Source organism: Mustela nivalis (genome assembly GCF_964662115.1).
Source record: "Mustela nivalis genome assembly, chromosome: X".
Lineage (NCBI taxonomy): Eukaryota > Metazoa > Chordata > Mammalia > Carnivora > Mustelidae > Mustela > Mustela nivalis.
This window is the reverse complement of record NC_139040.1, coordinates 20480170-20501304: the sequence shown is the minus strand read 5'-3', so window position 1 is coordinate 20501304 and position 21135 is coordinate 20480170. Positions and strand designations below refer to the sequence as shown.

The following is a 21135-nucleotide window of genomic DNA, read 5'->3' as shown; positions in this document are numbered from 1 at the left end:
GAGAGCAGGCTGCCAATGTGAGGCTCAGTTCCAGGACCCTGAGATCATGACCTGAGCTGAAGGCAGAGGCTTAACCCACTGAGCCACCCAGGCACCGCTCTCAGTTTGTTTCCTGAGATTAAGAGTCTCTTATGGTTTGTCTCTCTCCCCGGTCCCCTCTTGTTTCATTTTTTCCTCCCTTCACCCCACGACCTCCCCGCATATACTTTTTAAAAAAAAATTTATTATGGGAGAGAGAGTGCATAAACCTGGGGAGGGGCAGGGAGAGGGAGCATCTTTGAGCAGCCTAGCCACTGAGCAGGGGTCCCAGGACCCTGAGATCATGAACGGAGCTGAAATCAAAAGTCAGCTGCTCAACCAATTGAACCACCTAGGTGCCCCCGCCCCCTTTTTAAGATTTATTTTGCATAGCCAGTGCATATACTTATAGAGGATCTTTTGAAAAAGAAAGCTGCTTGTCCTTACTGATCACCTGGGTCAATAGAGCGATTCTATAAAAATTTGTCTCTTTCCCCATTCCCTTTTCGCCCAATGTCTCAGAAAATGGGAAAGGAGGAAGACAGAGAGAATTATGGGAGATGTATAGATCTCATGTCTTCTTGTTTTTTTCAGATTCCAAGAGCTGGACTTGAGCACAGAAGCCTTTTTCTACTTTGAATCTGTGAAAGAACAAGAGTGGTCAATGGCTGTGGAGAGAGGTTTGCATTCCAAAGCCAAGTATAAAAAAGTAAGCTGCATTTCATTTTCTTTTTTAATATACAACTGAATAGAACTCCCTATAACTTATTCTGTTATCTATAATTTGTTCCAAAAGAATGGTTTAATTGACTTTTTCCCTGAGTGTAATACTGCAATGGGGTAGACTAATTCTTTACACCTATTTTTCTAGAAAAAAATTTTCCTGAGCTTTCTGATGCTATGTTTTCATTGTTTAGGGAGTTTTAAGAGGAAAGAATTTTATTCTCAGAATGATAATTAGCTTAAAATAATTACTTATAAGGTAACAGTAAGAGTTTAAGATCAGAATTGTTCACTGACATGGTCAGAACTGGATGCTCTATAGAGAAGTAGTTTGAAGCATGTGGGTGCATAGGGTATGCTGTGGAATCAGCAAGAAGTGTTGTAGAATTTAAATGAGTTCTAAAATTTGTTATAAATCACAAGTAGAGTTGACTTTAGCAAGGTGGGCCAATTTGTTGGTCTTTAGAAAGCAAGTGGTAGAGGCTACCAGAAGAGTTATTTTAATTATATGGCTACCATACAAACCCTTTAAAAGCAGTCATTTGAATATTTTTTATTTACTTCTTCTGACAGTTGATATAGGTAGTAAAAATGCTGAAGGTGTTAACTCCTCTCATATAGGTCACTGATTTAACACATATTTCAGACATATTTCTAGCTCTAGTTCTCAGACTAAAAATAATCAGAATAAAAAAGATTGCTCTTGGGCACCTGGGTGGCTCAGTGGGTTAAAGCCTCTGCCTTCTTCTCAGGTCATGATCCCAGGGTCCTGGGATGGAGCCCCACATTGGGCTCTCTGCTCAGCGGGGAGCCTGCTTCCCCCCCCCCTGCCTGCCTCTCTGCCTACTTGTGGTCTCTGTCAAATAAATAAATAAAATCTTTAAAAAATAAAAAAAATTAAAAAAAGATTGCTCTTTTATAAATTTTAATGTTTTAAGAAATTGGAAATGAGAAACTAAGAAGGAGAAGCAAAAGGAACAAGCTGGGATGGGGTTTTTTATTTGATTTTTTTTAATGCTATCAACTCCTGGTAGGTTTATAAGTGTTTAAAATAATGAATCCTAGAGCTGAGTGTACTTGATGTCCCCAAAGACTTTTAACTCCTGCTGGTCAAAGTCAGATAAGAGCTTGCCCAGAGAAATTTTGTTTCCTTTTTATGGGGTTCACTGGGAAATTAGAGGATTTGGATTCATATTTGAGCATCATTAATATCTTCCTGGTGGAAAATCAGTTGTTGGGCAAGATGTGTGGCAGAGTGGTATTAACATGAACCTTTTCTAACTCCATGGAACTCATAGGTTCAACTAGTCCGCCTTGTTGGGATGATGCTCCTCATATTTGCCAGAAAGGACCAGTGGCGATATATCCGTGATGTTGCTACAGAAACAGTTGGAACTGGAATCATGGGGAAAATGGCAAGTTACTTTGGAAATGAGCTTGATTATTATTAATGTCCATTTAATGTTTAACTGCTAGTTGTGTCTTTGTACTAACTGAATAATTACTCTTGCTAACAGGGAAACAAAGGTGGGGTAGCTGTGAGATTTGTATTTCACAACACTACCTTTTGCATTGTCAACTCCCACCTGGCTGCCCATGTGGAGGACTTTGAGAGAAGGAATCAAGATTATAAGGACATCTGTGCACGTATGAGTTTTGTGGTCCCAAATCAGACCCTTCCACAGCTGAACATCATGAAACATGAGTGAGTGGTTCAGTCTCCTTTGCCTTTGAATAGTGGGGCTGAGAAGAGAATTTAATAAATGGTTAGGAAACTGTGAAGAGTGAAGGATTACCATTTAGGGATTGGGGTCACAAAGAAGATAGGGTTTTTGAGGAATAGCAGATTCATTGAGGCAGAGAAATCGGATTTACTATCAGAGGTAAGATTAGTTCTATTAGTGGCCATATAAGAAGAGTAATGCTGGAGGTGTCTGTCAGCTGGAGTCAGGTTTTATTGTTTTTTTATTATAAAATAGAAATGTCCATTGTAAATATAATAAAAGAAAATTAAAAGTAGAAATCACTCTGCTCTCCCAGCCAGTCTCTCAGAGGAAACTTATATTAACATTACGCTGCGTATCCTGGAACTATGCTGTCCATTGTGACAGCCAGCCATAAGTGGCTATTGGACAATTGAAAGTAGTTAGATCAAATTGAGATGTGCTGTAAACATAAACTGTATACTGTACATGGATTTCAGAGACTTAGTGGGAAAAATGTAAAATACCTCAGTTTTTCAATATTGATTACATGTTGAAATGATAATCTGGATATATTGACTTAAAGTAAATTTATTGTTAAAGTTATTTTTACTTGTTTCTTTTACTTTTTAAATGCAGCTCCTAAAAATTTTAAAATTACTTCTGTGACATGCATTTTATTTCCTGTGAATAGTGCTATTCTAGAGCTTTCTCTATATGCATACAAGCACATGCACACTTATTATGTAGGACTATATCATCCTATTATTGTGGCTCTCTTTCCAAGTCAGTGTGTATGTGTGTGTGTGTCTGTGTATTACATTACCCATATTAATGTATATATTTTGTATATACTATGTATATGTATATTCTTATTAGTGGCTGTGAATCATCAAGAATAGGGGCAATGCAGATTTAGACAACAGTGGATCAGTATGATAATATGGGAGAAAGGTTCATGGAGAATAGGACAAGGATAGAAGCAGAAATCAGTTGAGGGATGGATTGGGTGGTAGGAAATGAATAATTGTCAAGAAATTAACAATGGTAATTGAAATTCTGAGAGTGGTTTGAGATGGGAATTAGTAGGAAAACAAAAGATAATTTAGGATATTAGCATCAACAGAGTGGGGTAATTGAGGAAAGAATAGGGAAGGGTAGTGATATTAGCCTGTTTCCGTATTATCTTAACAATTAGGATCATATACAATTCTGTATCATGGCAGTAAAAAGTCAAGGCCTTGACATTAATAAACAGTTGCTCTGAAATTCCTTAAATTTGTTTCCTCAGAATTCCAGAAATTTCGTGTTGCATTTAAGATTGCCAAAGAGACCCGATCCAGGACTTGGGATAGCTCACAAGGAGAACCCCTTTTAGTGTAGTAATTTCAGGGTCTCCCCATGGGGGCTCTCAGCACATGTAAGGGCCTGTTGCTGTGATTGGGAGCTTAAGAATCCTGTGGCAAGCCAGTCTTCCTCCTGTCTGCGACTTGGACTGTGGATCTAGGACAGGGATAGGCAGGTTGGCTATAGTGGGGAGATGTGGACCTACTTTTGCTAGGGTCCTGACTGGGAGAGCTGTCATTCAGACCATGCAGACCTTAGTGGAGAGCCTGCAGAATGTCAGGGCTCAGAGAGGCAGAAAATGTTCAGATTCTTTTCCCCTGGAGACCTGGCAGGCAGCCAGACAAAATTTTGGCACTAGTCCAGCAAATAAACTACATGCTTCTTTTAGGCAGTTAACTCCTTGGCTTCTGAATCCCACACATGACACTGTATTTCCCTATCTTTGTTCTTCATGTATGGAATACCTATCTTCCCAATATTTGGTAATCCCTGGGCCTTCTCAGGTGTTGGTAGTACTTCCCTTTGAAGGATAAGTTGTAGCTTAAACCCTTTGTCTCAGGTAGTGATAAGTGAATCCTTATCAATAATCTATCTAGTTTTTTTTCCTCTCCATTTTCTCTTTTTATGCTAATTATTGCTACTCCTATTTATGTATTTCTTGATCTTCAGTGTTGTCATCTGGTTGGGAGATTTGAACTATAGACTTTGTATGCCTGATGCCAATGAAGTGAAGAGTCTTATTAACAAGAATGACCTTCAGAGACTCTTGAAATTTGACCAGGTAAGTAAATTTTCATGTTATAGGCACTTTCCTAAATGGCAGACAGTATTGTTAGGTTTATGAGATATGTGGGTGGCAGGTGTGTCTTACTCTAGGAATAGATGGAAAGGTCTCATTGTCCTGAGAAAACATATGACTAGTAATACACACAAGGTTTGTAGTGCTTTTATGAAGTGCTTGGATAGGAACAGGAGAGATAAAAAGTAAATACAACATTTGTTCATTGTCTTTATCAAGAAGAGATTTCAGAGATTTATATAAATAAGTTGGAGAATGGGTGGGGTTAATTGGAGAGTACTTCCTGGAAGAAGTGGGCCTTCAGCTATGCTGATGTGGTTTCGCAGATGGAACAGGGAAAGTTGCTGTGTGATTTCTTGGCAGGCTTAGCAGCAGTGTGGAGGTAAAAGAGGGAGGCCCTGTGAGGAGATTGGGAAGAATGGAAGAGAAGTTTGGGATAAATAACACAGACCGTGGTCTAATGGGAACTGATTGAGAAGTTGGGGCTATCTGGCTTATCAGTGTTAAAACCTGTAGGAAAAGCATTGATTCAGTAACATTTATATAAAACTGGATATTCAGGAACCTGGTTTTCTGTAAATTTGCCTTGGAACCTGGCACATGACTTGAATTTTTACTTCAGCTTCTGGATACTGGTTGCTAAAAGTGAATGCTTCTTATGGAGGAAGAGAATGTTTCGATTTGATTTTAATATCTTTAAATCCTTATGTAAGCCTTTTTGACCTTCAGATATAGTAAAAATTTAGGAGTTCTGTAGTTGAATGGTTTTTTTATAGTGAGCCTTTTTTGGCTGTTTCTTTCTTCATATTGAGGTTGGCTGGTGGATTTTTTTGCATTTCTTCCTCTGTCATGCTTCCAAAGGGGGTACAGTTGGAATAAATTCTGAATCTTATGTAATTCTGGAAAAGTATTTGAGTGAGGATAACTTTCAGAATGATCCATAACGATTCACTGAATTTTGGCTTTTGGAGTTATCCATTCGTTTGTGTGTATGTGTCCAAATTCACTGAATTTGGCTTTTGGAGTTATCCACACATTTGTGTGTATGTGTGTTTTTAAGTTAAAATTTTGCTAGGTGGTTTCTGTCCCATTTGGGAGAACTTTAGATTATTCATATTTCATTTTTCCATTCTACCCGATGACTGTTAGCAATAAAAAATTAGCGATGTGTTCATAATGAGCATCCTATCTGTGGGTGAGTTTAGATGCTATGGGAATGGCAAGATTTTAATTCACAAGGTACAGAAATTTCATTTATATATCTGATAGTTGGAAAGGCTGTGGAACTAGTCAGAAATGGATGATCAACCTGATTATCACTTGTATTAAGATGGTGTTACCCTGCTTATGTGATGCTTCTTTCCATCTCTAGCTAAATATTCAGCGCACACAGAAAAAAGCTTTTGCTGACTTCACCGAAGGTGAAATCAAGTTTATTCCCACTTATAAGTACGACTCTAAAACAGACCGATGGGATTCCAGGTAAAGTAACAAGACCCTCCTCCCAGAGTGGCTTCAGGCTTGATTTTATTTCTGTCTGACTACGTTGGTGAAGGGCTAGGAATTTTTTCTGTTATGCCAGAAGCAGATATAAAAACTTAATGGCTCAGTGCTATTACAGAAGAGTTTTTAATTCATGTGAACTTAAAGGTGAGCTTATCTGAAGAAAGTATTACTTCTTCTGTGTCAGAGCTATTCAAGTTTTATGGGCTGCTTGCAGTGCCTTATTTCTGTCATCTAAACAGACTTAGATTTTTACCTTCCTGATTTCACCCTTATTTCCTTACAGATTATCCTGTTCTGAATGTTTTTTTTTTTCCCAAATTGTTTCTCAGCTCAGCTCAGAACACCAGAAAGTGAACCATGATAGGTTCTTCCAGCACAGTGGTTCTCAGCCCTGACTATCCATCAGAATCTCTCGGGGGGACTTTTAAAAATACTGATGCCTGGGCCCAACCTCTGCAACTGCCAGAGAAAGCTAAGAACCACTGTCTGGTGGGAGAAGGGAGCTTTGATTTCCTAATTCCCCCCAGTAAAGCGCCCCTGTCAGTATGTTCCTGGTAACTGTCTTCTACCTGCTATCTCTTCATTTCCTATTTGGCTGAGCCCAGAAGCTTGAAAGAGAAAATCCCTGGGCATATTCAGCTTCTGTAGACTCAGAGCAGTAGGGTATGGTGGAGAGGAGTCTGTATCCTTGTGCCCTGAGGGAGCTGGTCAGCAAGTGAAAAGTGACACTGGCAGAGCTTATGCACTTTACCTTGTTTCTCCCACTCACCTGATTTGAGAGTCAGTTGAAGAGCTACTGATAAGAACTTATTTGTGTCACTTCTGGATCAGGTGTACAAGGTGTTGCTTATTTTAATATAATGATGAATAGGTTTTGTCGCTAACCTTAGTAATCTATGGGCTGTTATATGTTCAGACTTGCATGCTTGGTTAGTTCATCTCTATCTGAAGAAGCTAGACTTTCATGAAAGTCTAGGTTTAAAGGAGAAATCTCTACTATTTTTTATCTCCAGAAATTAAGCCCAGTCTTGGAATATAGGATTGGATTTTTAGATTTTTATTAGTTGTCTGTCTCTGTGAAATGTCATTGCAGTTCATCGAGCAAAGTGCTGAATATAGTCCTGACCTTCTGAGGATATTTTAAGAAGAGGCTATTATATTTTCCCCTGGGACAGTGTTGTTGAAGTTGTAATGTGAATTTTGGGAGCACTGTTTATTCATTCATTAAACAACTATTCATTGAACACCTACTTTGCACAAGATAATGTGCTAGAGGTTGGGAATTCAGTGGCAAACAAGCAGACACAGACCCTTTATAGAGCTTGAATATAGGGAATATTATATAGGGAATATTATAGTTGGGATCATTAAGAAAGAGAAGCATATAAAAAAGGACCTAACCCAGGTCTGAACCAGTGTGGTATGATCCCTTTAAATGTCTTTCTTTATTTGCAGTGGGAAATGTCGGGTGCCAGCCTGGTGTGACCGGATTCTTTGGAGAGGAACAAATGTTAATCAGCTTCATTACCGGAGTCATATGGAACTAAAAACCAGTGACCACAAGCCTGTTAGCGCCCTCTTCCATATTGGGGTAAAAACTTGTTTGTTCGTTTATTTGTGTGTGTGTGTGTGTGTGTGTGTGTGTGTGTGTGTTAGGTATTCTTAAAACATCGTTTAGACTCAAAAGAGTTCAGTAGTTCAGTGAGCCCTAAATGTTACCATAACCAGATAATCGTTTGCAACATTGAGAAATTAGTGCCCTCAATCCTCCTAAATGCTGTCCATATGCTTCTTAATGTGCTAGGCCTTTTAGTGACACAGATGTTTCTTATGCTGCATAATGGCTGGGTGGTAACCTTAGACTCCTACTAAAGTTGTTATACATAAGGAAGAACTGGAAGCTACGTTTTAAAGGATGAGTAGCCTCTCATCAGATAAATAAGAAGGGAAGCCCTGGGAGAGAGGTTCCAGGTGAAGGGGTGGGGACAGCAAGAGCAAAGGCGTTTGACTGGGTGGCATACAAACACTTCTGTATCTTACCTTAAAAGGCATGTTGCCAGCCATACTATTAGTGAAATTTGCTGTCCAGGAGCACAAGTTTTAAATTTTTTAAAAGAGTTATTTATTTATCTTAGAGAAAAAGAGAGCCTGAGCAGGAGGGGCAGAGAGAGAGAGAGAGAGAGAGAGAATCCCAAGCAGATCCCATGCCAAGAGTGTGGAGTCCGGTATGGGGCTCTGTCCCAGGATCCCAAGATCATGACCTGAGCAGGAACCAAGAGTCAGACACTTAACCAACTGTACCACCCAGGCGCCCCCAGGAGCACAAGTTTTAAAATTTTTCTTTAACTGTTGCATCCTGGGCTGGCTTGATGGCCAGTTATTTAATTTTTTTGTCTCTGATGTGAGTAGTTTTTGTTTTCACTTGTATATTTTAGCTGCATGTTAATGGTATGTAGGTTATGTCTTGGGATCTTACTGATTTATTACAGCTAGTACATTTAGACTATTTCTTGTAGATTTTCCAGACCTCCAGTCCTGTAATCTGTCAGAATCTATAAAGTGCAGTGCTTGATAGGGTGGACTTTAGAGATGGACTGCTTAGATTTGCATCCCAGTTCAACGACTTCCTAACTCTGTAACCCTGGAAAACATATGTAACAGCCCTGTGCCTCAGTTTCCTCCTCTATAAAATGGAGATAACCATGGTACTTACTTATGAGGATTGATGAGGTAAAGACATGTGAAGAACATAATAGATGTATATTTGATTCTTTTGGCTTTTCAGATTATCACCAACATGTCTTGTCCTACTCCTGTCTTAAAGGGTAATGACTTTGGGGTATTTCCTTTATTTATAGAATTAGTTCTTAGTCTCAGAAAAGAATCTAAATTTTATCGAGGCAGTTGTGACTTGAGTTTTGTCCATTTTGAAATTTTAAAATAATAATATTTCTCAAATAGTAGCTAGTATGTGCCAGGGACTATAATGAAAAATTTATACACATCTCATTTACTCCTCACAACAGTACTTTGAGTTAAATATTTCTCATTTAACAGATGAGCAAATGGAGAACTGATGAGATTAAATAACTTCTTTACATGCATTCAACTAGAAGGAGAGCTAAGATTCAAATCTTGTCTGTTTAACTCCCAAGCCTATAGGTGTTCTTTCCACTAACCCCATAATGCCTCTATAGTTCAAAGAACTTATTAACTAGATAAACCTTTAGATAACTACTTTTACCCCACCTAATTTCTTGTTTGTACTCGTGGTCTGCCCTGTTTTCTTCATTTTAATTCTCTTAAACCATTTTTAAAGATATTATTTATTTATTTATTTGACACAGAGCGACAACAAGAGAGGGAATAGGAGAGGGAGAGAGAGAAAAAAGCAGGCTCCCTTTGAGCAGGGAGCCCTATGTGAGCCTTGATCCCTGGACCCTGGGATCATGACCTGAGTCAAGAAGGCAGACGCTTAACTACTGAGGCACCCAGTTGCCCTCCCTCTCTTGATCCATTTTTTTTTAAAAGATTTATTTATTTATTTATTTGACAGAGAGAAATCACAAGTAGTCGGAGAGGCAGGCAGAGAGAGAGAGAGGGAAGCAGGCTCCCTGCTGAGCAGAGAGCCCGATGCGGGACTCGATCCCAGGACCTGAGCCGAAGGCAGCGGCTTAACCCACTGAGCCACCCAGGCGCCCTCTTGATCCATTTTTAAAAGGATGTTTTTCCCCAGACACTAACCTTTTTGGTTTAATCAGCTATGCTTGGCTTTTTTGTTTGTATTTCTTTTAAGAACTTTGGAATATTTGTAATAGTCTACACATATTAATCCAGAGCTCCCAGCAGGATATTTAAAAATTTTCCATGCTTCTTGCGTATTTTTGTGTATCTTTAATAAAGGTCTACCTTTCTAGTTTTTAATACTACTTAAATTGCACAGGAATTCAAAGGTGCTTTTTCTTTAAAATAAAAAAATATATAAGCAAAATTTACAGATAAGTCTGGAGTTCTTCAGCCCCTGTTCTATCCCGCACTCCCACCTTTGCCCAAAAGCCCCACTTCCCAGCCAGGCCAACTGCCATTATGAATTTATATCTTTATAGACCACAGTACTGTAGATGTTTCTGTGATGATGGAAATGTTATAGATCTATACTGTCCAGTTCAGTACTGTTAACTTTAGGTGGCTCTGGATCACTTGAAGCATGGCTAGTATGATTGAGAGAGCTGAATTTTCTGTTTTATTTAATTTGAAGTAATGTATATTTAAATGTCTGAATGTGGCTTTTGGCTATTATCTTGAACAGCATAGTTCTAGATTTTTGCATATGTTTTTCTGTTGACCCATACACAATAGAGTATTTTTCTATGTGTTGGTGCAAATATTATAGATGGTTTCATACTGTATGTGTTAGTCTGCAACTTGCTTTTTAAAAAACATTCAGTAGTATGTCTTGGAGAGCTACCCATGTCACTACAGAAAGATCTCGCTCATTGATCATCTCGCTCATTCTTAATTCCTAATTTTGTTGGTAATTTCCTTTTCTAAAGTGGGTGTATCAGGTGGTGATTACATTCTATGTTTTCTTCCCCTTCATTATCCTTGATGTGCCATTAAGGGTTATGATCATGATAACCCACTGAGGAAAGATTTTAAATTTTATTTAGTAACCACCCCATATTTTGGTTTCTTAGGGATGCTATGATTAGAGGCTTTAAAAAACACATTATATATATATATATATATATATATATATATATATATATATATATAATTTATTTATTTATTTGACATTTGACAGACAGAGATCTAAAGTAGGCAGAGAGGCAGGGAGAGAGAGAGAGGAGGAAGCAGGCTCCCCACTGAGCAGAGAAGCCGATGCGGGGCTCGATCCCAGGACCCTGGGATCATGACCCAAGCTGAAGGCAGAAGCTTTAACCCACTGAGCCACCCAGGCGCCCCAAAACACATTATATTTTTACCACCACTGTCATCAGTGACTGTTAACAAAGGAACAAAGTGCTCAATGGCCAGTTAACTTTAGAAGACTTGCTGTGGGCTGGCTGAGATTAGGCTGAGATTGGGTTTTCACCCTGGTACTTGGTAATGGGATCTGTTGCGTTAGTTCTGACTTTGGTGGACATAGAAATTGCATAGAGAGCTTTTAAAAACTGAAGTAGGCCAAGGCATCTGTATTTTTAAGACCTACCTGAATTAATCCTGTTGTGTAGCTGGTATTTTGGAAAGGGTCTTGGCAGTAGAGGTCCCTATACAACTTCTGGTATTAACTGTGGCCCGGAGCAACTTAGTTGATCTTTTTGTATCTCGATCTATTCAACTGAGATCAGAAGAATAATACTTGCTTGGGTAGCTTTGCAGATTATTGTGAAAAGATGAGACATGTAAAATACCTTATAAAAAACAAGCTGCAAAATTTTATAAAAATATTTTAAAAGTAAAAAATTTCTCCTAACCTAACACTGTAGTGTGGACTCTGGTGACAGTAGTGATTGCCTGCTCCTCAGTTTTCTAAGTGTTATGGTTTAGATACATAAAACCTTCCCAGTCTTTGAGATATTTGGCTCAGCTTTGATGCTCTTATTTTCCACATTTGATTTATAACTTCTTCTACATGCATCAGTCCTTTCTTCTTTTTGATGTTGAATTTGTGAAGTTTCCTATTCTAAAAAGAAACTGGACTTCAATAAGTTAAAATGCTATGTTAATTATGTTCATTTTTGGCATTGATTTGTATGAAGTTTTAATAGTGGAAAAAAACACAACTATATCAGGAAGCCTGAATGTGCTGTGGGAGATGTTTTTTGATCTATTAGTTGAAATGATTTGTTTGTCCATTGTCATGCTTTTACTCTAATCTAGGGCATTTTGTATTGGCTATTTTCTAAAATGGCCACAGGATCTATTTACTAACATGCCTTTGTCATTATATAATCTGTGTGTTGACGTTATGATTCTTGGCATTGTGCATAGCAGCTAATATAATTAAATGGTTTAATCATTTTTTCTGCTGTTTTAATGCTTTGTGATCATTATTAGAAACAGTACTTAGGTATGTTTTGACACTTATTTTGTGCAATGCAAGAAATAATTTCTACCACAATTGTCACATTTCCCCCACCACCAAGTAACAGTGGAGCAAGAAAATGTTCTTCCCAAACATTACTGCCAAGCTTTTTAGTACAGAGGTTTGACTTTACCAGGAAGTTAACCAATTAACCATACCTTTACCGTAAAGTGGGTATGCTATAATGCTTACTTTAATTTATATTTGTTTTAGTGACATTTTTAAAAAAGACTCATAGAGATTCAAGCTGAGAGCACACAAGACTAAAATAAGATCTGTTTTCTTTGAGGTAAAAGTTGTGGATGGAGCGATATTTCAGAAAGTGTTTGAGGATGTTGTTTGCACCACAGTTTATTTTAAATGATTGCTGTAACAACCCATTTTAAATTATTAGGTAATCTCAAGGGAAGATGAACTAGGGGCATGTAAGACTGAAAAGAGGGTTTGTTTTCTTTCAGGTGAAGGTTGTGGATGAACGGAGGTATCGGAAAGTGTTTGAAGATATTGTACGGATTATGGACAGGATGGAAAATGATTTCCTTCCTTCCTTAGAACTCAGCAGGAGGGAGGTGAGCAAAAATACATGGCTTCCCTATCTACTGCCCATTGTGGTTAGTCTGGGGGAAGCCATGTTTGGTAGAGGAGGCAACACAGCAAAGTGGTGAAAACCGTGTGTGTTAGAGTCAAACTGCCTCCAGTGATTCAAGCACTATCATTTAGAGGCACTTGTGTAACTCTCTGAGAGCCACAGTTTTCTTTTCTGGTTGAAGGGGTGGTTGTGAGGATTACACGAGTTAACATGTGTGAAGCTCTTAAAACGGCTCCTGGCATGAAGTACGCCCTCAGATGTTAGCTGCTCTTATTTAATATTTCAGAGTTGCTGCAAATTCGTATGTCAGGAACCAGGGCTTACTTTGTCATGGGATGGATGTCCTGACCCCAGGTTGGGTTACCCTCTTAGGTTCTCAGGAACCATTAGAGTAGCCTAGAGAAGGAGCAAGAGCTGTGTCATTCCTCCTCTGCTGGTGTGAATACTACAGGAAATGAGAGGGCATCATGTCCAACTGGCTCAGCTGGTGAATGCATACAGCAGTTGCACACCTGGTTAATAATTACTTTATTCTTTATTCATATTCTCTATGGAATAATCCAACTGACATACTCCCCCTACTAGTGATGCATGTTTGTGTCTGTCTGTTATTCCCCAGTTTGTGTTTGAGAATGTGAAGTTTCGGCAACTACAAAAGGAGAAGTTCCAGATCAGCAACAATGGACAGGTTCCCTGCCATTTTTCTTTCATCCCTAAACTTAATGACAGCCAGTACTGCAAGCCATGGCTTCGGGCTGAACCTTTTGAGGGCTACTTGGAGCCAAGTGAGTTGTCCCTTTCCCATTGTCTCTGCTTGCAATGTACCATCTCCCCATGACTCCCATGCCTCCCTTTGTTTAACTTCTTGTTTTCTAACCACATGTCTCTTACCTTCACTGTCATTATACTGGGGAGACCTCTTTTGTGTGTCTAGTGTCTCCTCCATCACTTGGTGATTTTTTAGAGGACACTACTTCTATTGGTTCTCATCTCCCTTTTGCTCTTCCATCAGAAGTTTCTGTTACCATGTGTCATTTCTTTAATTTCAGATGAGACAGTGGACATTTCCCTTGATGTGTATGTCAGCAAAGACTCTGTGACCATCCTGAATTCAGGGGAAGATAAGATTGAAGATATTCTAGTCCTGCACCTGGATCGAGGCAAAGATTACTTCTTGACCATTAGTGGAAATTACCTCCCAAGTTGTTTTGGTACATCTTTAGAGGCTTTGTGCCGAATGAAAAGACCAATCCGAGAAGTTCCTGTCACCAAACTCATAGACTTGGTAAGAAACATTCTAAGAGTGTGGAACCTCCTCTAGATGTAATTTTCATAATACTTAAAGGATATCCTCATTGTCTCTGTGCTTTCTCTTTGGTCGGGGTTGGGGAAATTGTCAGGTGATAAATAAGAGCACTTTACTCTGGCACTACTTGCATTAGATTAAGCCTCAAAGGAAAGCAAAGAGAGCAATCAGTAATTGGCTCTCGTCAGGAATATAATGTGTAATACTAAGTTCACTGAATTAGATTAAAGGCTCCCTTCTCAAAGATCTAATGCTTATTTGTTACGCTCTTCCTACTCTAAGTCACTCTTGTATACATTAGCATGTATGCAAGATACAGTAATTGGGGGCAGCAGTATTATCCTCATTAAACACATGAGAAAGCCGAGGCACAAAGGCAAGAACTTGCCCAAAGTGGAATAAGTTAGTGACAAGGCTGTGTCCCAGACTTTTTGATTCCTAGTCTAGTAACTCCTCACTGTATCATCATATCTAATCCCAAACTTGGCTGCGTGTTGCAGCCCAGACCTATAAGTGAACTTCAGAGTACCTGCCTCAGAATCCCGCAGGGGTCCTTGAACAAGTACACATTCTCTCCCCACCCCCACTCACCTCTGGCAATAGAATCACAGTCACAGGGCGCAATCACAGTCACAGGGCGCAGGGCTTAGGAACCTACATTTTATCAGCATTCTGGATGATTATAATGTGCCCTGGAGTTTGCATCGTGTTTATTGGAACACACTTAACAAAGGGAAGGAGTAGGATTTCCCCTCCCTGATTCCAAGCTCTAGTATCAGTTTCCTTATGGAAGAAACGCTTATCTTCAGTAACATAAACTGATTGAGTAACAGGTTCATCCTATTAAGAACTTTTCTTCTAAATGAAATATTCCTGCACCTGAAGAGTGCAGACCTCTTTGGGCTATAAAAGCATACTTTTGGTCTTTTACCGAAGGAAATGAGGTGATGTGGCAGCCATACTTTATCATTTCTATTAGTAATCGTGTTGATCCTTTCAGCCTCACCAGAGCAGTGATTTTATCATCTAGCAAGGAGGGCCAGACCTGCGGGCAGGCTGCTGGCTTGTCTGAGTGTGAGCTCTTCTGTTGCCATAGAATTGTTTTAGCTATGACTCAGATGGTAGATTAAAACACTTGAGTCCAGTCCCAGCATTCTTTCTTGGAATTATACTTGTTTCCCTAGAGCCCTCATGACTGGGTGTATTACCTCTGTTTGAGAGAGAACCATTTTCTTCAGAAATTCACATCCTTACATTCTGTTATTTCTTATAATACTTGTTTTCTCTTTTACCACTATATTCTGTCTTTCAAATTTAGTATTTCACCATTTAGGATATATTCCAAATGAAGTTTCTCCTTTTTTCCCTGCCCCCTTCCCTCCATCCCAAACACCATTTCCCAGCTTTCTTTTTCCCAACTTTTAATTATGAAAGTGACAAATATGCAGAAAAATGGAAAGAACAATACAGTGAACACTCATGTTCCTTATAGATATAGATCTGTATTTTTTCTTTTCTGCTGTACCATTTGAAATGAAGTAGTGATGTGTCACTTAACTAGTGAACATGTTAGCCTGCCTCTTAAGAAAAAAAAGACAATTTCTTTATAAGCACAATACCATTATTATGCCTAAGAAAACTAGCCACTCCACATTTCAGTTTCTCCAGTTGTCTCAAGAATTTTTTGGTAGCTTTTGAAGCCAGAATCTCATCTGGGTTCATAATACCTTTGGTGACGTCTCTGCAGTCTCTTTTATTTATTTTTTTAAAGATTTTATTTATTTATTTGAGAGAGTGAGAGCATGCACAAGTTGGGTAGGCGGGGGCAAAGGGAGAAGCAGACTCCCAGCTAAGCAGGGAACCCGACAGAGGCCTCCATCCCAGGACCCCCAGATCATGACCTGAGCTGAAGGCAGATTTTTTTTTAAAGATTTTATTTATTTATTTGACAGACAGAGATCACAAGTAGGCAGAGAGGCAGGCAGAGAGGCAGGCAGAGACAGAGAGAGGGGAAGCAGGCTCCCCACTGAGCAGAGAGCCTGCTTCGGTCTTGATCCCAGCAGCATGATCCCTGGGATCATGACCTGAGCCGAAGGCAGAGGCTTTAACCCACCCAGGCACCCCAGATTGTTTATTTGTTTGTTTTTTGTTTTTTTTTAAATATTTATTTATTTGACACAGAGAGCGAGACAGGAAAAAAGGGAACACAAGCAGTGGTGCTGGTGGTGGTGGGGAGCAGGTTTCCCACTGAGCAGGAAGCCCGACCTGGGAGCATGACCTGAGCCTAAGGCAGACACTTAACAGCTGAGCCACCCAGGTGCCCCTGCAATCTCTTTTAGAGTAAAATAGTTCTCCACTTTTGTTTCTTTAATGACATTGACTTTTTTAGAGTCCAGGACAGTAGCCCAGTCAAGGATCCACCATTTCCTAAATTTGTCTGTTTCCTCTCGGTAACTGTTTAAATTTAATCCTTTCATACTCTCTCCTTTCACTTTATTTCCTATAATCCGGAAACTAGTTTTATTTTTGGTCCAAGTTGGCAGTGGCATTATGATACCCTTTATTGTAATTGTCCTGTTTTAAACAGAATGACTGGAAGGAGACTCAACCGCGTGAAAATGTTTTATTTTGTTTAAAATGTTACCAGGTAATTCATTGTTTGACCATGAATAAGAAGTAGCCAGAATCTTTAGTGGAGCTAATGGGTCTGTAGGAAGCCCTTTTCCTGCACAAATAATTCAAGGTTTAAAAAAATAGAACCCTGTTAATTTTTTCATTATGAAATTTTGAGTTCTTTTTTTAAAAATTTTTTTTAATTTTTTTTAAAAGATTTTATTTATTTATTTGACAGACAGAGATCACAAGCAGGCAGAGAGGCAGGCAGAAAGAGAGGAGGAAGCAGGCTCCCCGCTGAGCAGAGAGCCCAATGCGGGGCTTGATCTCAGGACCCTGGGATCATGACCCAAGCCGAAGGCAGAGGCATCAACCCACTGAGCCACCCAGGCGCCCCGAAATTTTGAGTTCTTATTAAATTGTATGTGTGTGGTCCCTGTTTATTCTTTTAATTTTGTAGAATACAGGGTTCCTTTTTAAAAGCTTTTTATTTATTTATTTATTTGTTTGTTTATTTGTGGCGGGGGGGGGGGGAGCACACAAAGGAGAGAGAGAGAAGCCAACTCCCTGCTGAGCAGAAACCCGATGTGGGACTTGATCCCAGGACGCTGGGATCATGCATGACCTGAGCTGAAGGCAGAATATAGGGTTCTGATTTCTATCCACAGCCTGTCACATTTCAGTATTATTAAATTCCTATATCTCATTGATGATAAAGTTGTCCATATTAGTGTAGGGCAATAAACAAGAAATCTAAAATTATCTGTACCCCATTTGTAATATCTTCCCACTTTGTTTTGACTTGATTTTGACCTTCTGCAATGCTTTCTTATGTTTGTTCATATTTGTCCCAAGACCCAGAATGATATTTCAGATCCTGTGAGATGATGCTATTAATAATGATACATATTATCCTCTATTATATTATTTACTTTAAAATTTTGGTGAAATCAGAAATGAGTTCAGTGCCTACATAGACTTTCCATGTACTATTTCAGAAAGATTATTGTGCCACACCCTCTTCCTGCCAAATGTGGAGTGAAATAACTGGCACAATTCCTTTTCATTCTTCTTGCCCTTCTCAATGACAGTGACTTTGCCACTACTAGCATAGTTGGAATTAGCACAAATGGCAAACAGAGGAGAATTTATTTGTAATTTTCTTTATTATTTTCCAGAATAAAGATAGATTTTTTTCTGATTTATTAACTAGCATATTAACTAGCTTGGAGTAATCAATATTTATTCATTACACATTGAATACAAAGTATTATGGAGTTTATGCAGGGACTGTAATTTAGTGGTGATGAAAGTTTGCTTATGTATACAATATGGCTAAAATCTAAATCGAAGTTAATAGGGAATTTGGTTAAAGGTAATCTAAACATTAACTGCCTTTACTAGCTGATGTCCAATGTGTTTGGTAAATCAGTATTTTGAAAAGGCATTTAGAATGAGAGTTGTGGAGCTTATAATTTGTATTAATAGATTCCTGTGCCTGGGGCGCCTGGGTGGCTCAGTGGATTAGAGCCTCTGCCTTTGGCTCAGGTCATGATCCCAGGGTCCCGGGATTGAGCCCTACATCGGGCTCTCTGCTCGTCGAGGAGCCTGCTTCCTTCCCTTCCTCTCTCTCTGCCTCCTCTCTGCCTACTTGTATCTACTACTACTGTCTGCCCAATGGATTTTTGTGCCCTTTACTCAAGCCTTATATGCTATAAAAGCTTATTGATTAACCAGCTAATTTCTATGAAGATCAATGTCAGAACCAGCGTATTTTGGCTTTTTGAAAATTTGATTTATGTAACATTAACATAACTAGAAACAAATTAAGCACATAAGAATAAAGTGGACTAGAAAAGTGATTTGGGGCTCATCATAGATGTATTTTGAGTCAAGTCCAAGTACTAAAGAAATATGTATTAACGTATTGGGTGAGCAGGTTCTTCCAGGTATAAGGGACATGATGAATAAACGTTAGAAGGTGAAAACAAAAAGACCATATATGAAAAATAGTAAGATTTCCCTGGGAAGAGTGAGGATTAAAGAAAAGAATATGTGAGGCTATTAGGGTGGTTTGAGAGCAGGGGATAGAGTCTCAAAGTCAACAGATGAGTTTGTGCTGGAGCCACAGGGCATCTACAACTATCAGAAGCCTTTTATGAGTAGTATGAAGTAATAAGTTGACATATTTTGAGGAATCGTCTGGTGTTGCTTATAGATTGGACTAATGGAGAGACCAGGTTTGAACTTACCAGGTCTGGTTAAAGGTGTTGCTGGTAGATACAGAGATAAGAAAGGTTGAAGGATGGGTGGACAGACTATATTTGCTTGGGGACATGTTTATTTGGAGAACTGTATCAAAGTTTGAAATAACAAGAATAACATCTTGGTAATTAATTTGTCCCTAGTGATCTTTTCACTAGGTATTTATTTCATCTTACTGATCCAACCACTCATTTCTTATCCTGTTAGGTATATGGTTTGTGTTACTTCTTTTTATAGATAATAGGAACTGATCCTTTCTAGAACTTTGATATCCATTCACTTTTCTGCTTTTTATTTTTAAATTTGAATCTTCCTCTAAGTGACTCTTTTACATTATTTTAACTGCATTTGCTACTGGCAAAATTCCTCTATGGGTGAATGTTGGAGTGAATAATGATTTGCAATGCATTTGTAGCATGCCATGGTTGCCCCACTGGAGAATCCTGAATTAGGTTCCTTTTTTAAATGTGAGCAACACACAGCCTTTTGCAGAGAGTGGGCAGGTGAGTTGAACCAAGTGATGATCAGCAACCTTAGGACTACCTTAGGAGTATGCTGTTTATGAGTGGAGGCTAAGTGGTGTTTCTATTTTCAGAATCAAGCCTAGTGTTAAGATAAATGTTATTTACATCCACTATATGCCTATAGCCAGAGAAGTAAATTCTCAGTGTAAATGTGCTGCTTTTCCACCAATATCTAATCAAAGTCCTTTTGATTCTTCTTTCAGAATTTTCTCTTTAATCCATTCACTTAAAAAATATATTATTTTCCCATTGTTAAAGTGTTTATTTCTTTTTGACCTACCTTGATAGCCTTTTAAGAATTCCCTTTGCCTTGGGACATCCAGGTAGCTCTGTTGGTTGAGCGGCTACCTTCATCTTGATGCCAGGGTCCTGGGATCTAGTCCTGCATTGGGCTCCTTGCTCAGCAGGAGCCTGCTTCTTCCTCTGCCTGCTGCTCCCCCTGCTTGTGTGTTCTCTCTCACTCTATCTTTAAAAAATAACAACAAAACCAATTTCCTTTGCCTCTATCACTACCCTTTCATTTTTCCTATTCAGGGCTGTCAGACTGATCTTCCTCTAATACAGCTTTGGGGCCTAGGACTTCCTTAAAGGTAGTCAGCAGCTTGCTTATGCCTGCTAAATATCCATATTGCTTTACCTGTCATTCAAGTTCCCCCAAAGTCTGACTTCAATATTGCTTTTCATATTTATTTCCCACTACTTTTCTGAGCATCCCCCCATGCTTCCTGCAGAACAGACTTTTCCCTACTTTTACCTTGGGACTTACCTTCTCTAAACCTGTGTTTATCTTTGCCTCTTCCACTTGTAGTGTCCCAACCCCATCTGCACTCTTTAAAATCCTATGAATCTTTTAAGGGCTAGTTAGGTCCCATCTCCATTGTAAAAAGTCCCCTGATCGCCCCATCTGAAAGCCATCTCCTTCCTTTGAACCCCTGTTTTGTTTGTTTTTCCTATTAACCGTTTATTGAGAACCCATATTTGTGAATTATAACAATATCAGGCTATAAACTCTGGGACTTCTTACCCCAACTCAATTGCAAACCCAAGTCAGGGACCATATCATTTTCTTCTGTGTAGCCTCATTTTTCATCCTCCCCCGCCCCCACCAACACTCCCCAAAGACATGCGTTGCACTAGTAGATGGTCACTGCTTGAAGAAAACCTCTTTGAGGGCCTGAATTAACAGGGTAGTGTATGAAAACTGCCTAGTTCTACGCATCATGTCATGTGGCATGTATTCATGGGTGGAAAAATAGAGAAGTCTATTAGGCAGGTTTTACAATTTCTTAATAAATAAATAGTCTTAAATTTTTTAAAAAGGTTGTTTTCCAAAATTGTGTTAAATTGGATATTTGGCACTCAGAATTTAACTTTTAAATTAAAAAATATTTTAATTACAATACTATAAATATATTTTATGAAGCAATATTACTCTGATTATTTTTATCTCATATGTGGTATTTAGAAGTATAGGTAAACCTCTAAGAGCCTGTTTTATTTTTTTTCCTTTTATGTGTCTAGTTTTTTTTTTCTTTATTCTTCCCATCTTTTAAAAAATTCTTTATTTTTTTATAAGCATATAATATATTTTTATCCCCCGGGATATAGGTATGTGAATCACCAGGTTTACACACTTCACAGCACTCACCGTACA

The 21135-nt window shown here is 38.8% G+C and overlaps 1 protein-coding gene across 4 annotated transcripts in view; it reads left to right on the top strand.

The window, feature by feature from the left end:
• Positions 1 to 21135, top strand: part of OCRL (OCRL inositol polyphosphate-5-phosphatase) — a 53778-nt gene that overhangs the window by 21932 nt on the left and 10711 nt on the right. For all 4 annotated transcript variants that reach the window (XR_014307222.1, XM_082717746.1, XM_082717748.1 and 1 more), the window contains exons 10-18: positions 613 to 727; positions 2040 to 2156; positions 2259 to 2446; positions 4461 to 4572; positions 5963 to 6072; positions 7552 to 7687; positions 12643 to 12753; positions 13393 to 13558; positions 13823 to 14058. Coding sequence is in view for 3 of the 4 variants with exons in the window: in XM_082717746.1 (XP_082573872.1) it covers positions 613 to 727; positions 2040 to 2156; positions 2259 to 2446; positions 4461 to 4572; positions 5963 to 6072; positions 7552 to 7687; positions 12643 to 12753; positions 13393 to 13558; positions 13823 to 14058 (1291 nt within the window). In the remaining variant the exon portion in view is untranslated. The remainder of the gene's footprint in view (positions 1 to 612; positions 728 to 2039; positions 2157 to 2258; positions 2447 to 4460; positions 4573 to 5962; positions 6073 to 7551; positions 7688 to 12642; positions 12754 to 13392; positions 13559 to 13822; positions 14059 to 21135) is intronic.